The sequence below is a fragment of the Acinonyx jubatus genome, chromosome A1 (assembly GCF_027475565.1).
Source record: "Acinonyx jubatus isolate Ajub_Pintada_27869175 chromosome A1, VMU_Ajub_asm_v1.0, whole genome shotgun sequence".
Classification (NCBI taxonomy): Eukaryota; Metazoa; Chordata; class Mammalia; order Carnivora; family Felidae; genus Acinonyx; species Acinonyx jubatus.
This window is the reverse complement of record NC_069380.1, coordinates 72,354,464-72,372,254: the sequence shown is the minus strand read 5'-3', so window position 1 is coordinate 72,372,254 and position 17,791 is coordinate 72,354,464. Positions and strand designations below refer to the sequence as shown.

The window sequence follows — 17,791 nt, the reverse complement described above, 5'->3', positions numbered from 1 at the left end:
TCAGGACCCGCGAGCAACACTACCGGTAGGAAGTCCGCCTCATTTAACTCCACGCTGACCTCCCAGGCCGACCGATGCTTTGAACCTTTACAATATTAACTAAGCTTTCACTTAAATAACCCCTTTACTCCTCATACCAACCCCGCGTGCAGATACTATTACTACCTCCACTTTGCAGACGAGAGGAGGAAAGCACTGCCCCTAAGTAATAAAACCAGAGGACTGCAGCCCAGCGTGGCACTCCTGCAAAGCGGGGGAAAGCAGACACTTGAAGAAAAAACGTCGCGAAGGAGATGCCACTGCTACCCCGCGGGAGACCGTCGCCCTGCCAACACCACTCTGGGCCCAAAAAAGGGAGCCGGGAGTAACTGCCTGACGCGGGTCCCTGCACCCGAGAACCGACGATGCGTTAAGGATACCCACGGCGAGGATCTTCCCTTCCAGCGTCTCCGGGCTCACTTGCCGCCCGGAGCACTCCAGCAGCTTCCAGAGCCCCTGGACCCCCATGAGGCCTCCAGCGACACTCGGCGGCGGGGGGTCTATTCCGATCCTACCACAGCCTGCACCACCGCAGGGCCCCGGGCGGGGCTCCCCCTGCTCCCACCCAGGGAAGATGGAAAATAATACAGGGTTTCCAGGGAAAACCGGCACCGGCGAAAATGGCACTTCCTGGCGGCTGACACTGCCTCACGGAAGAAAGGCGGGAGCCCAGAGAATGGCCGGCGTCAGGGAGGCGCCAGTCCTCCTCTCTCCTAAGGTTTGGCCCCAATGTGTGCCCTCTTAGCGGAAGAGCAGTGAGGGGACTACGCAGACCAAATAGCCAGGGGGTCCCCCAACACCGACTGTCCCGTAGAGTTAACGCGTAAACCCACACAAAATGGGTTGGGCGGGCGGGTCTCCGTTTCCATTTAATAGCTGCTGAGGGCGGAAGTCCCGCCTCACAGCCCTACGTATAGTCGCTGCGCCTTTTCCTTCCGGAAGCGAGGGGGCGGTGCAGCCTCCGTGTGTGCGTCCTGTCATTCCGGAGCTTGCTCCACGCTGGCATTCTGTCGCAGCCAGATGTTGCAACTGTGCGCTGAGGTCATTGATTTCCATGTGGTTTTTCCGTACCATCCCCCCCCGCCACCGGCCGCCACTTCTGCAAACTCTTAATACCAACTTTAGGACAAAACTATCAAAAATTGGTTTTTAGCAAAACTACTTCCCAAAATGTTGTTTTTTTGTTTTGTTTTGTTTTGCATTTCCTCCATGTGTGGAATAATCCCCACAAATTGTTCCTACTTGTATTTTACAGAGGTTAATATAATTGCCTATTCTTTGTCCCCCCCCCCCACCTGCAACGCAGATTATAAACTTATTGAAACCAAGAATTATCTTGTTGACTGTTAGAGCCCCACTCCCAACACTTAGGGATTCCATAAATACCCCCTAAATGACCTCTGTCGGCCTCTAATCTAAAGCTCTCCAGTACATCTTGCACCCCCTGAAAGAGAATTTCCCCGCAAGCCTGGCAGCCTTTGGTCCAAATCCTGAGTGAGCCACACAATAGCCCTGTGTTTGTGGGCTGAGTTGCGTGCACCTCTAAAATTTGGATGTTAAAGCCCTAAACCCCAGCCAGCACCTCAGAATGTGACTCTATTTGGAGATGGGGCCTTTTAAAGGTGACTAAGTTAAAATGAGGTTGTGAGGGTAAACCTAATCCAATCTGACTGGCGTCCTTATCAGAGGAAATTTGGGGCACACAGAGAGAGACACCAGGGATGTGCACACTGGGGAGGACCATGTGAGGACACAGCTAGGAGGTGGCCATCTGCAAGCCAAAGAGAAAGGCTCAGGAAAAACCAAACCTGTCAACACCTTGATCTTGGACTTCCAGCCTCCAGAACTGTGAGAAAATAAATGTGTTATTTAAGCCACCCAGTCTGTATGGTAGAAGACACCATATGATCCTAAGCGAGTTTCTTCACCAATGAGAGTCTGAATAAAGTGGAGATGCCACCTCCCTGGGGTCGTTCTGAGGTCAGTGATTTAATATGAAACACCTAAGGGGTCATAGTGCTCAAATTATTTTGTTGAGGGGGGCCTGGGTAGCTCAGTCGGTTAAGTGTCCAACTCGATCCTGGCTCAGGTCATGATCTCATAGTTCCTGAAATGGACCCAGCCCGGGACCCACGTGGAGCCTGCTGGGGTTCTCTCTCCCTCTCTCTCACCACTCCTCCCCCACTCATGCATGTGCACGCGCGCTCTCTCTCAAAACAAATAAACTTAAAAAAAGAATTTAAAATAAAATTAGTGTGTTAAATTAATGATTGAAGGAGAATATGCTATGGGTAAAACTAATGTACAAACTGTGATGGCTCACAGAGCAACTTGCCTGAGCTCTGTTAAGTGTCTGGGAAAAGGAAAATTTGGAAGTGTTTTTGCTGCTGCACCAGCTTGGCCTAAAGATGGGACACAGTAGTAGGGAAAGGAACAGTTTCAGGATTTGATCTAAATGAACATTTTTTATGCCTAAGAGCTGAGTAAAAACAAATAGCCAATGAAGGCATTTGAGTATTAGAAGTGCTTTTAAAACCAGAGCAACATTTCTTGAGTACAAAATATTCTTTTGAAGGAACAGGAACTAAGGGGTGTATATTTGACTTACAGTGAATTGGTTCCTTTAGATGCTGCTTAAAGGGCTCACTATCAACATTCTGAGCAGTAAAATACACATCTTTTGGAGAAATGATAGCAAGGACTATCTACAAATCACTGTTCTAAACACTGTACGTGCATTAACTTATTTATTCTTCAAAACAATTTGTAAAATACATGATATTATCCCCATATTACCAATGAGGAAATAAACACAGAAATATTCATCTTAACTTCCCCTACGTGATACAGCTAGCAAGTATAGAGCCAGTATTTGAGCCTTCAGTGCTTCTATGGAGACTCCTAGGAAGAGATGACCAATAAATCAAATAGGACAGGAGTGTTACTAATCTTGAAAGAGAAGTGTACAGTAACTTCCATATAGTTTTTGGAAAATTAGTCTCTGTAAACCTTACTATGCTCTTAATAACTGCCAAACTTGTATATCAAGTTATTAAGTAATCCTATATATCAAGACTTTTCTAAAATTATTTATGGCCAATAGGCAATCTGTATAAACTCATCCTCTTTTCCTAGGTGTCACTGTATTCTCCATGTGGCATTTGTCTCCTTTCCTCTTGGTTCCTCCTATCTACCTCTTCTCTTAAATATTTCATTAAACTCTATGAAACTGCTGATATTCAACCATGTTTGACCTACAAAAATGACAACTTTGTTTGGTCCAAGCTTATATAATTAAATTTTCTACTTCCTATTATGTAGTCTTACAGGAATCTAAAATTATAGTCATAACGTATATTGTTTCATTGATTATAAAAATCAGATATAAGATGGTTTCTTATACTACTTAGGCGGAATTGTCACGGGCTTCAAACCGAATTCCAAGGGTACTCCCTATGTAAAAGAAAGGTTCACAATATTCACATTATTAAAAGTAGAAAACAAAACTTTATTTGATGAAAACTTCTTAAAAGTTCCAGTGTGAAGTAACAAAATCAACAACCTACAAATCTCTCAGTCCTTTGCATTTCACGCAAAATATTCTCTTCAGAAAAATGACCATTTCACAATATATATCCCTGTCTGTAGGCTAGGCCTGTCTGAGTGGATAAATGGATATAAAATTCAAAAGAGAAGAAAATGAAAATATTTTAAAAATAAAAATCTGAACCCTCTCCTTGAGGTGTATTGCAATATGGTTACCAACATATTCAGCACCTTGTAAGAATCAAGTTACTGATTTGAGTCATGAACAGCCCCTGAAATGAAAGAACATGTCACAGGCTGACAGCGGAAGAAAAATTGACATCAACTAGAGAGGAGCTGAAATACACGAAATCCACTCTTTCTGAACTATTTAACACTCACTACAAACAGCTAATTGTATGACTTAAAAAAGGAAGCAGCTCAGAGTTGGGAATATGGATATTTGTCCTCTGAGTGGCAATGGCATTCCTAATGCATCTTTAATGCTGTTAACAACATAGGACTCCACACTCAGGGACCAGTCAAATATTGGAAGATCTCATTTCACAGATTACCTTGGATATAGAAACTTTGAATTCCACTTTTCTTTTATTCTATCCCAAAACAAGGTTCACTGTAGACAGAAGTCTTTCAAGGCCTGAAGATCTTGTCAATGTTGGATGGTAACATACCAAGTCAAGAAAGCCAAGAATATCCCGAATCAATGTACCAATAGAAAAGATCAGTTTCTTGAGTCTTTGCTTTGCCTCTTTATTGAGGATCCTGAAAAAGTTAGTCAGGAAACAAATGAGGCAGGCAAGATGCTGCTTGCAAGTAAAAGAATTCTAGACTCGCTAAATAATTTTAAATGAGCTTTAACCATGAGAAAAAGCTAGAAATCAACAGCCCCAATTTTCTTTAAAAGGGCAGATGGTACCTTTTATCTTGAGTTTAGGAATAAAACTATCTGCAACAAATGTATGGCGATCGAGTTATAAGAAACCACTTCATGCTTAAGTATTTCAAATCATGATGCTATTTAGTGAATTTGTGTTTGATTTGTTTATATGTAATTTTATTGGATTTTGTGAAATTGTCCATAATGTTTATATACTCTTTAAAAGGACAATAATCTGTGCTTACCTGCTTCTATATCTGAAATCACCCATCATAATCATATACAAGCTTATTTACTGGAGAACTACAAGGTTATATTTTGTACCACAAGCTCTGTTCCTATTTAGTGTAGACTTAATAAAACCTTCTACTGTCTTAATGCAGTCTTGTATAGAGCAGTTGTGTGTATTACACAAGTTGTTCAATACCCAACATGGTCAGTCATTCCCATCATAATCACTGTAACCCTGGTAACCACTGTTCCTTCTCTCATGGATACTGGACATCTTTTTCCATGCCGAGTCCTGATGGAAACTAGCACTGAAAGACCGGCCCAGGCGCTCATGCTGCTTCTTGGAGATATTATCTTCACTCTCAGATTTGGCTATTCCCTGGGCATGTGTTGGAGGTTGTGATTCTTGTCTAATGGTTCCAAAGGGAAAGTTCCAAAGGCCAAATCGTTGCCAATTAAGTCTCTGGAATGCTATGATGCAATGCAAATTTCCCCCAACCTGAGAAGAAAAAAAAAAAAAAAGGTTGGGTTAAGAAAGTGAAAGGAAATTAATTATACTAATAATGTGGGTTCCTATGAATTGCCTTATTTTTCCCCCTTCACCTGCCTCAAAACAGTACTTACCCTTTTCAGATATCATCAGATCACCTTATCCTGCATCATTCTTGACCAGCTGCCTTTACAAAAATATAACAATGCCCACAGGAGCCAAAACAACCCCCCCACCACCACCCATATGACTCTCCACTGGTCACACACACTGCTGCTTCCCCATCTGCCCAATCCAAACACCAAGATCATTCCTCTTCCTGTCTCCTATATGTTCTTGATGTTAGTAGGACCATATCAGTGGAATGTCAACTCAATCCACACAATCTACTTTCACTGAAAACCTCCCCAAGCCTCCTTGTTTGTACACATGACTCTGCTTCATGGCCACAGTTCATCTGGCTCAGAAGTGAACATCTGACCCAAGCTGGGCCAAAACTATGGGACTGAGCCTGGGCAGGCCACTCTCAGCCTATCTAGACTGCTCACCTGAAAGGGAGACATAAGTTGAAGTTCTTGATCTTCAGAAAGTAAATATTCAGACAGATAAGAACAACAATAACTCCCAGAAGAATGAGACAGAGAAGCTACTTGGCCCCTGCCACCATTCTTTTACCAGGTACCAGACCCTTCTGATTCCGGGCTATCCTCCTTGTGCTTTCATTCTAAAGATACCCCTCTTTCCTGAACATAATTTTCACTCTTCTATCTGAGATAATCTGAACTGGATTTCTGTTATTTACAACCTAAGGAGTACTGAGTAAAACAGTGCCTTTTGTCGGCTTGGGAAATATCTTCAGATACAATGATGTTCTTACCTTCTTTGTTTTTCGATACTGCAGCCCCCTCTCTAAGTGTCGGATATCTAGATATTCTGGATTTTGAGTGTTGAGATCAGTAACAATATCTGCCCACCTATAGTGAAAAAGGAAGGATAAAGCACACTTTTCTCTAAGTACAAAATACCACTGTAATGGAACTTTTCACATGAGCAATTTGCTACAATATTACCATAACGATAATTCTTTCATAACAAGATTGTTCCACATCCTAAGCCCTAATTCTTTTTTTATGACAAGTCTGCTTAACCAACTATTGCCAAGATTCTCAGTTCAAAAAATGGCTACTTTCATTATGAAATACATATTTATCAACCCGTTAAATGACATCCTGCAGGCTAGAGTAGAAACAGCCCATATTTCCGTTTCAATTAGAGTCGAGTTTTCAAAAGATTTCAAAGTTAACATGTGTTTATTCACAGATAACATGATTGATTGTATAGAAAACACAAAGCAATTACAAATTACTTTGGATTATAAAACTATTACTGGAATTGTGAGTCTGATAAAAATGCAAGATTCAAGGCCTATGTAGAAAAATAGATTGCATTTTTGTACACCACCAGAAACTAATTCAGAAGTGAAATTTTTTAAAGGAAGGTGCCAAGAGGTACAAACTTCCAGTTATAGGATAAATAAGTACTAGGGATGTAATATACAACATGGTGATTATAGCGAACACTGCTGTGTGACATACAGGGAAGTTGTTAAGAGAGTAGATCCTAAGAGTGCTCGTCACAAGGAGAATTCTTTCATTAACCTACTGTAGTCATCATTTCACAATATATGTAAATCAAACCATCATGCTCTACACCATTAACTTATATAGCGATATGTGTCAATTACGTCTCAATAAACCTGGAAAACAGACAAATTTTTTATTGCAAATGGTATCGATTTGCAATACCATCAAAAAACATAACAAACTTATAGATCTGTACAGCATAATGGCTACAGTTAATAATACCGTATGGTACACTTGAAACTTGCTGAGAGAGCAGATCTTAAGTGTTCTCACCACATATAGGCAGAAAAGGTAACTACGTGAGCTGATATGTTAATTGACACTTGGTTGTGGCAACCATTTCACAAAATGTAGATCAAATCAGCACACAGTACACTTTAAATATATACATTGTACTTGTGTATTACAACTCAATAAAGCCAGGAAAATAAAAAAAAATAAGTAAAAAAAAAAACAAAATAACAATATCAAATATTGGAGAAGATATGAAGAAAAGCTGGGTTCTCCATACATTGCCTGTAGGAGTATAAAATGGCATAACCCCACTGGAGAACTTTCTCCCAGCTTCTTAAATACACAGCTATCCTATAATCAGCAACCCCAATCCTAGATACCTATCCAAGAGGAAGAAAACATATAAACATGTCCTCCAAAAACTTGCACAATAAAATGTGGCAGATCCATACAGCAGAAAATTATTTGGCCATATCAAGGAATGAAGTTCTGGTCTATGCCACAACACAGATGAACACTGAAAACATTACTCTAAGTGAAAAAAGATACAAAAGTCCACATATTGTATGATTCCATTTATAGGAAATGTCCATATCAGGCAAATGCACAGAGATAGAAAGTAGATCAGTGTTGCCAGGGAGTGAGGGGAGGGGGCTGGGGAGTGACTACTAATGGGTATGGGGTTTTAGTTCCTAGAATTAGATCGTGGTGGTTGATGCTCAACTCTGAATATACTAAAATCCACTGAATTGTATACATTTTTAAAAGGGTGAACCTTATGGTATGTGAATTTTATCTCAGTGAAGCTGTTACCTAGAAATTTTCTAACGATATAAACATTAGCGTTCCTAATAGCTTTACCCACATAAGACCAAACTCAAAATAATCCAAATGGTCATCAACAGAAAAATGGATAAAAAATCGTGGTACACTTACACTAGTTAATACCACTCAGCAGTAAAAAAAAAAAAAAAAAAATCATGATATGCATGACAAAATAGATGAATCTCACAAGGTTACTTAAATGATAGAAGCCAGATAAGAAAGAATATTTTATGACTCCATTTACATGAATTTCAAGAACATGCAAAGCAACCCATCATGACAGAGCAGAGGCTGTCTATGGGGACTGACAGGAAAGGAGAATGAGGGTACTTTCAATACAATGAAAATGTTCCATATCTTGATTGCAGTGATGATTACACAGGTATATTCATTTATCAAACTCCACCTAATTATACAATTAAGATCTGTGCATTTCACTATATGTAAATCTTACCTAAATTAAAGAGAATAAGGGAAGTTAACATACTTTTTACAGTGAATAGCAGGATGTTTTCTACTTGATTCTCCAATTAAGATCCAATATTCTACTTCTTGTGGTGAGAGGGGACCCCTGCTAAATATAAAACAGATTAAAAGTAGGCTTAATAAAGGTCATTCACTCCCTTGAAAATATTGCTTCCACTATGTTAATAAAAAATATACTAAAGTTATTCAAAGATGACATTCATTAATACTAGAATAGATAATTGGAGTTTAAGCTTGAACAAACTTCTTAAGACCATTAAAGAGAAAGCATAAATAAAACTTAGGTCTTGATCTCAATTATAAAATCTAGGGATAAAAAAAAAAAGAAAAAAAATGAAATATACCACCTCTTAGAATCTAAAAAAAAGAGAAAAAATCCTAGCATCCTACAAGCATTCTTCAGCTACTCCTCTCCTTTCACTGTGCATTTAGAAGTTTTCAAAAGGCATCCTAAAAATGAAACCCTAAAGTCAGATGCCTAAATCCCACTCCGGGAAATTCAAGTAGATCTAGAGGGATTTGCACAGTTGTAAAGGCATCTCAGGTGATGCTTAGGTACAGGCAGAGGTGTGGAACTCTCCCCTAATGGGTACAAAGTTGGACTACCTACTTTTTCATGTTTTATGTTTGATAGATGTCTGGAGTAAGGTGAAGCCTCAGGATGAAACCATAGAAGAAACAATATACCTCACCTCCAGAGAGATGAATAAAACATTTTAGGATTCGGAGAGATCAAGTACTTTCCCTCTTGTTCCTCATTCACAAAACTATAATGTCCAGCTTCCTGGTTCTCCCAGATCTCAGGATACTGCCCCAGCATCCCCCAACCCCACAGTGCCTTGAGAGGGACTCATGCTTGCATGGCCTCCAGCCTCAAAGAACCCATCCTATCCCCAGATGAGGAAGCCATGTTCTCCCTGCCTGACCTTCAGCCTTCACCAAAAGAAGAGAGCTGCCCTCTCCTCCTCCTCCTCAATGACCGATGCTACCCACCCAGGACAACACTGATAAATTCCACATTTTTCACTAGGAGGAAAGAAGATGCTTCTTAATGTGCTCAGTTGGGACAGCTTTTTGACACAAGATCCCCTAACTCATTTTCCATGTGAACAATGGATGAAAACACAGTGACATAATACGTGAAGTCCTTTGCAATCATTTTGTAATAAAGGTAAAAGTGGTTTTTCAGATGTCTTTCATTGCACGAGTCTGAACAACAGCATCTAAGTGAATAATGTAAAAGCCCAATTAACCAAATGCAATTCTGCAAAAGAACTAGCTAAATATTTAGAGCATAGTCTAACTTGATGCAAATGAAAGAAATAATCAAGGCTTCCAATTTCTGAGTGACTAAATATTTCCTAAATGCTTTCTTTTTTTGGTGAGTTACCCACATAAAATATGGAAATGCTTCTCTCAGTGAGTTATCCACATAAAATATGGAAATCCTTACCTGAATGCTTTATTAGCTTTAACAGGGGTTGCTTCGAAGCCAATTGGACAAAAATAATGATTTTGGCAATGATAGATATAAGCCAGTGATTCATCTTTCAATCCATGAGTTAACTTCGACAAGGCCCCAGAAGCTACACAAAACAAAAGCAAACAAACTGAGGAACCATAAAGCACTGTGGACGCTTTACACAAATGACTAGCTAAGGACTGAAGGGAAGACATGACTTGGAAGACACTGACATTGCTGGGGGAAAAGGAGAAGATTTATAGATACACAAAAATATGAATAAATGTAGTTTCAGTTTTACCCTTTTGACTGAAATTCAGATAAACTGAATAGGAAACTTAAGACCTGAAATACATCCTTGCTTACCAAAATCTTCTAATAACACCTACTTGTCTACAGAATTTAATTACCACATAAAACCTAACACCTAGTGTGTACAACAATGGTCTCAACTTTTCTGGTTGTGCACATCTGTCACGGGAAATTTCTGAGTCAACATGCCCATGAGAGAAGCATTTTTGTTTATGGATACTATGGTACTAATAGGACTTTATAGAAGACATACAAAAGGTAGGAATTTTGAAATTAAATTAAAATACTGACAATATAGGGGTGCCTGGGTGGCTCAGTTGGTTACGTGTCTGACTTCAGCTCAGGTCATGATCTCATGGTTTATGGGTTCGACACCCCCCCCCCCCCCCCCCCCCCGCATCAGGCTCTGTGCAGACAGCTCAGAGCCTGCAGTCTGCTTTGGATTCTGTGTCTCCCTCTCTCTCTGCCCCTCCCCCACTCACGCTCGCCTGCTCTCTCTGTCTCTTTCAAAGATGAACAAACTTTAAAAAAAGTTTTTTTTTTAAATAATGACATTCTATTATGTTCTTCTCATTCCACAGTGGTCATCTCACACAGCCCCAATAATGTATACGTCCCCAGTTTGAAGAGCACTGATGTTGATGGGTAGATAGTACACAGACTCCAAAAATGCAGACTTTCCCCGCTAATACACACTTTAATGTTTCTACAAAAGTTACCCAGACAGGAGGGACAGGTTTCTCAAGCCAAGTAATGAGATAGGAACATCTTTCAGACAGGCTGGTCATACCACAGACTCCTTCTTTTATATTTCCCACAGCTATATTAGTTGTGAAGTAATTTCAAAAGTAGTATCATAAGCAGTAAGTTTTTACCAGCACTCAATATTTAAAGCCATTGACTGAGGTCTCATTAACATGCATCTCCCGGAAGAAACTAAATTATTCATGAACAAATAGCCCATTAAAACTGGAAAGCCTAAAAATAGGTGAAGTAGATGAAAGCTTGCAATTTGTGGTTTCTCTAATTGACTTTCTGGCCACTGAGATGGTTGGAGACCACTAAAAACAGCAGGTCAATAGCTGTAGCACAGCTAAGGAGGCAGGACCCCACCCTACCCCTGTAGGTACACACGATTTGTGGGCTCCATGGAGACAATAACATTTCTGGCTTAAATTCTTTCTCCAAGGCTTCATGTAGGTCTTTCCCATAGATTTTACTTCATGGCCAGAAGCACCAGAACGTACCTGTATGGCAAGGTGATCTTTTCCACTAAAATCTCTATTGCATAATGACAAATGATAAATCTTTCTGCAGCTTTTGGTTGACCTCCCCTGACCATTTAAAAACTGACACCCAAGAGCAGCTCTAAATGAAGAACCATCAGAACTAAAATTCAGAAGAGGGTCAGTATGTCACTTCCTTCATTACAGATGGGTTCTAGGATAGTGAGCAAACATAAATGTATGCATTTAGTCTCCTAACAGATCCAATAATTACAAAAGATGGTGACACACATAGTTGGTTTAGAAAAAACTCTTCAAACCTTTCTTAAAATTGTGAAAATGCCCCATAAAAAATTTTCCGAAATGACTAAAAGTTTTAATGAAAAGAATTTTTATTTTAGCTTCTTAATGGCTATCTTTAAGTATTTCACATTACCCTTCTTTAAGTCGAATGTAACACAAAACACCTGTGAATAGTAATGAGTCTAATTTCCTAGAATATATTCAGGATTTCAGAAGCAAATGAGATAACTAAGAAAATTTGCTCTCATTAACCTTCACATCTTTTTGTCCACTGTAAACACTCTTTGACCATGTCCTCATTTTCTAGAAGACATGAGGTGATTTTTCTTCTGTAGCATAATGGTTATGGGCTTAGTGCTAGCCAGGGATGTTTCTGCTCCTTACTGCAAGGTTCTGATTGAGTTAGAGCAGGGATTAGCAAGCTTTTTCTTAAAGGGCCAGAGAGTAAATATTTGAGGTTTGTGGGTCATGAGCACTACTCATACTACTCAACTCTGCCATTGTAGCATGGAAACAGCCATAGGCAATGTGTAAGCAAATGGATATGGCTGTGTTCCAATCAAACTTTATTTACAAAAAGGACTGTAGTTTGATGACCTCTAATTTAGATCAGTAATTTTCAGACTTTTTTCCATATGGAACCCTGGTGCAAGGAACGTTGACATGGCATACTAGTGCATAAAAAAAGCCAAAAGCAAGTTGCTGTGGCCAAAAAGGAGGTAGGGAATCTAGATCCCAAGTTCTCCCCCGACCCTGCACCAAGGCACCACCATAGAATTCCCATGGCTCACCTGAGCACAATCTGAAAATCACCATATTTCCTATCAATGGAAGACCCAGCTCTTGAAAAAGAGGTTGGATAATGCCTCTTTAGAAAGACCACAGCAATAGTTCTCAAGCTTGACACACAGGACTTGTTAAACACCTGATGGCTGGTACCCAACCCCAGAGTGTCTGAGCCAGCAGGTCTGGAGTGGGGACCAAGAATTAGTATGTCTAACAAGTTGCACAGGTGATGCTGATGTTGGCATTCTGAGAACTGGCCTAGAGTTAAAGGAAAATTTCATTTAATTCAATTCAGTAAGCAATTTCTGAGCACCTACTAAGTATACCAGGAACCGCAGGCAAACAAAAGGCAAGTGATACACAGCACCTGAAGCTGCCCTCAGAGGAAAGATAAAACAAGTAACCTTAATATAGAGTGGGATAAGACAGAGCCACAGAAAAGGGTTGTAATTCAGAGGAAGAGCACATCAGGTTTGAAGAATCAAGAAAGGGAACATTCAAGACAGAACTTCACCAAGTGGTAGGATTTCAGCAATCCGGACAGAGGAACGGGCATGAGGAAAAAACAAAGTCATTACAGGGGAGGGATGTAATTAGGGAACAGCAAGTCGTCTACTTTAGAATCTAGGGTGTGATAGCGTAGCAAGGCCTACCGTACAGCACCCCAAGAATTTCAGGACAAGGTCAGAAAAATGTCACCCTCTGAAATAAAAAGACAGTAAATGCAGTATTTACTACATTGAGGTAGTCATCTGAAGACGTAACTTCCAGTCAGGAGAAGACATATCAATGTATTACTGATGGAAACTAAATTCAGAACGATGTTCAGCCTAGACCAGAGAATTTCTAAAAAAAATCTGACACTTAAGTAACAAAGCAATCACTTCCAAGTGCAGGACCATGATCTGTATGGCACACAGAAGAAGAAAAGAACTAGGAGAATCAGCTGGCCAGCTGAACGGTGAGGAGATTTCCTGAGCTGCAGACAAGAGAATTCCGGTGCCTTGGTTTATTATATCTCTCACTGTTAAGTTAATATATAAACAGTCTGGTTTTTTTTCGTTTCTTTAGCGTGAATTTGTTCTATACAGGTTGATTGATCATCTATAGGAAAACTGTAGAGAAGTCTAGAAGAATACATCAGAATGTATTTTACACGTTCAAAGACAAGAACCAGGGGGTGCCTGGGTGGCTCAGTCGGTTAAGCGTCCAACTTCAGCTCAGGTCATGATCTCACAGTTTGTGAGTTTGAGTTCCAATTCAGGCTCCCTGCCATCAGCACAGAGCCTGCTTTGGATCCTCTGTCCCCCTCCCCCCTTTCCCCTTCCCCCGCTTATGTACACAGGTGCATGCTCTCTCTTGCACTCTCTCAAAGAAACATTTAAAAAAATCCTCCATTCCTTAAAAAATAAATAAAAACAAGAACCAGATTCTTTAACCCAGCACATAATATCATCCTACAAGACTCTTCCTCCCTTGACATCTTTTAAATACAACTGGTTCAGGGGCACCTGGGTGGCTCAGTCAGTTAAGCATCCGACTTCAGCTCAGGTCCTGATCTCACAGCTTGTGGCTTCAAGCCCTGCATCCAGCTCTGTGCTGACAGCTCAGAGCCTGGAGCCTGCTTCAGATTCTGTGTCTCCCTCTCTCTGCACCTCCCCTGCTCAGGCTGTGTCTCTGTCTCTGTCTTTCTCTCTCTGAGAAACAAACATTTAAAACATTTAAAAAATAATAAATAAATAGATAAATACAACTGGTTCATGTAGGACAGCAGTGAAAGGCCACTCTGCATTGGCTTTGAGTGATGCTAACAATTTTATGCTTTAAGCAAGCACTAGAGAGCTCCTAAAATAGAAGGATCTATTTGCACTACTCTTTGAAAAGATCTACCCGCCACAGTGTCTAATAAGAATTGGAGAAACCAGTGGATGAGGAGAGCAGAATATTAATGCATCATCCAGCCGAGATGTGCGAAGGTTCTGTAGTAAGCTCATAGCAGTGGCCACAGTGAGAGTATCTGTGAGTAATATCGGGATAGGGCAGAGGTAGCTATTCTCTGTTACGCAAAATTAATGAGTTATGACACATACCAGAATAAAGATGGCATACATGAACATTAGTATAACTGTTAAGCTAGCTGATTTTTAAAAATTAATCAAGGGGCGCCTGGGTGGCTCAGTCGATTAAGCGTCCGACTCTAGATTTTGGCTCAGGTCATGATCTCACGGTTTGTGAGTTCAAGCCCCATATCAGGCTCTGAACTGACAGCTCGGGGCCTGCTTGGGATTCTCAGTCTCTCTCTCTCTCTCTCTCTCTTTTCCCTTCCCCTCTGCGTGCTCTCTCTCTCAAAATAAACTTAAAAAATAAGATGAATCGAGATTTGCCAGGCATCAATGTTGGTAGCTAAGAGAACCAAGAGTTTTAAGGTATCTGAAGAATAATAATAATAGTAATATAATGGTAAAACTGAACCACTAGTTTGAACTAGTTGCTGACAACTTACTCAGAGTTTTATTATGAGTAATTACATCTCTGAAAAAAAAAAATACTTCCCTTCATATCAACAGTTAAATCTGCTAATTGTATCAAAATCCCTGTATTTTGTTTTTAGTCCATGAGTGAGCTCAGTTTCCACTGACTGAGGGACCTCTGGAAATGAGCAGGTCAGCAAACACTGGGGAGTTACAAAGTCGAAGAAACCTAGAACCCAGGAAAACAGGCCTAACAGTCCTTACAGGGTAACTTAAACAAAAAGAGAATATACATTTCAAAGTATTTTTCAAGTGAACAGCAACCAGTGACAATGGTTTTCACTACTGAACAAATGAGACTACTCAGTCCACTGAGACAAATGAGAAAAGCCAATTTTAGAACTCTTTCTTCCACAAAGAGGGAGAACAGAAAAGTCTTCTGCTTGACACAGGTATCGCCCCTCCCTCTAACTACAATCAGAAGTTCTAGGGCGGCATGAGCGAGGTCACAGGGCACCACATACGGACTCAAAGGGCTACCGAAGGCAGTCCTTGCGGTCAAGGAGCTGGACAGACACGTTAAAAAGATGAAACGTAAGGCTGCATATGCCAAATGGCCAATGACAAATGCAAATAATCAGTCCTATAGCAATTAAGAAGTGGCACCTTAAGTGGCAGGGAAAGCTTCAGCAATATAGCAGGGTTTGTGCAGGATAACTGATTGTTGAGAAGGAAGACCAGAAAATTCCACGGTGGGAAGCGGATCAATTATCCTTCAGGAAATACACACAGAAAAAGAAATAGGGAGGCACCCGAGTGGCTCAGTCAGTTGAGCGTCCAACTCTTGATTTCAGCTCAGGTCATGATCTCATGGTTTGTGAGATTAGTCCTGCGATGTTAGCATAGAGCCTGCTTAGGATTCTCTCTCTCTCTACCTTTCTCTCTCTCAAAATAAATAAATAAACTTTATTTTAAAAAAAGAAAAAGAGGGGTGCCTGGGTGGCTCAGTCAGTTAAGCGTCAATTCTTGATATTGGCTCAGGTCATGATACCACAGTTCATGGGATCGAGCCCCACAATGGGCTCTGCACTGACAGTGTGGAGCCTGCTTGGGATTCTCTCTCTCCCTCTCTCTCTGCCCCTCCCTTGCTTGCCCTTTCTCTCTCTCTCTCTCTCTCTCTCAAAATGAATAAACATTAAAAAAATTTTAATAAAAAATTAAAAAAAGAAAAAGAAATAGGAGTCGAGTATCGTGATAGGGAACAAGAAAATAGAAATAAAACCGTGAAAATATATTATTAAAATTCATTTGAAGAAATGGCAGCAATCCTACTCCCCATGCCAAGAAAAAGGGGTTGGGTCAGGGGAATAGGTGAACAGGTAGTTTATAACACTCCTCAGTGAAAAAGACTTCGTGTACGTTGGAGGAAGTTTAAACATACGGGTAAAAATGTCTGTAGATGCAATGAGAAAAAATGAAATATGGCCTTTTGTAGCAACGTGGATGGAACTGGAGAGTGTGATGCTAAGTGAAATAAGCCATACAGAGAAAGACAGATACCATATGGTTTCATTCTTATGTGGATCCTGAGAAACTTAACAGGAACCCATGGGGGAGGGGAAGGAAAAAAAAAAAAAAAAAGAGGTTAGAGTGGGAGAGAGCCAAAGCATAAGAGACTGTTAAAAACTGAGAACAAACTGAGGGTTGATGGGGGTGGGAGGGAGGAGAGGGTGGGTGATGGGTATTGAGGAGGGCACCTTTTGGGATGAGCACTGGGTGTTGTATGGAAACCAATTTGACAATAAATTTCATATATTAAAAAAAAAAAAAAAAAAAGTCTGTAGAGCCCAGTGCCACACAGCCTAGATTATTAGGGGCGCTAGTTAATCTACACATCGAATCATTAAATTAAAAAAGTCATAAAGAACCCAAAAAATAAAATAAATAAAATAAATAAAATACAAACCCTCAAAAATCTGCAAATGAGAGTTTCTAATAAAAGTATGGCATAAAATCTTAAAGGTGGACAGGACATTTGGACAAAAATTGCTTAAAATTCCAGAAGAGTGGTTCCTAAACCAACTGTCTCCGGGGCCCTATTAGTATTTTCTTACATTCCATTAATAAATAACGACGTTTCTTAATTTGGGAATTTGATTAAATTTACATAACTGACATTTCTGCTATACTCAGATTTTCTTTGATATCATATTCTTTCTGATATCACATTTCTTTCATATTATAATTCCTCTGAGTCTTCATGATTCCCTTGATTTACTTTAATTTTATTGACCTTTCTCTGCATAGAACCTGCCCTGATATTCATACAACAAAAATCTACAAACTTCTCTGATGAAATCCTCTTCTGATCCATAGGCAATAAGCAAGAAAAGAAATCCTGAGTCTCAGGCTGGTGTCTCCCGGGCCCCTCCTCATAATGCAGTCTTGGGACACCACCCTGAGAACTGTGTTATGGTATTTTTCCATTGTCTCAGACACATATGTGTGACATCCTCTCCATCAATTATTCCTTTATTTATAGAAAAGGTCTGCCAATCGCTGCTCTAGGTTAATGATTCACAGTGCAGACACATCCAAGTGGTTACACAAGACCTCTTGGGGCACAGAAACAAAATACTAGAACATTTACTTCTGTTTGTTGTCATACTTAGAAAAACTAAGCTCTACTAATATCTACTCTATGGATTGAGCATGCATGTCGCAAAAGGCCACATGTCACACACGTGCAGTCCCCAGAGAAGAGTCAGAGTCCCACAGAAGAGGTGCTGGCTTATATCAGTAATTACTGCTTAATGAACAGAATCATTATTATACTTTGTAATAACGAGAAAATGACTGT

General features: G+C 40.2%; 1 protein-coding gene across 4 annotated transcripts in view; it reads right to left on the bottom strand.

Annotated features, from left to right (window-relative positions):
• The window catches only part of BIVM (basic, immunoglobulin-like variable motif containing), a 77,927-nt gene that overhangs the window by 31,128 nt on the left and 29,008 nt on the right, over positions 1-17,791 (bottom strand). For 2 of the 4 annotated variants that reach the window (XM_027065199.2, XM_015081188.3), the window contains exons 7-10: positions 9,825-9,957; positions 8,373-8,459; positions 6,061-6,157; positions 3,524-5,192 (exon numbers count right to left, since the gene is read on the bottom strand). In XM_027065199.2, coding sequence (XP_026921000.1) covers positions 4,899-5,192; positions 6,061-6,157; positions 8,373-8,459; positions 9,825-9,957 — 611 coding nt within the window. In that variant the 3' untranslated portion in view covers positions 3,524-4,898. Of the gene's footprint in view, positions 1-419; positions 949-3,523; positions 5,193-6,060; positions 6,158-8,372; positions 8,460-9,824; positions 9,958-17,791 lie in introns of those variants that run through there. The other 2 variants (XM_027065200.2, XM_015081187.3) reach the window with 2 other exon arrangements.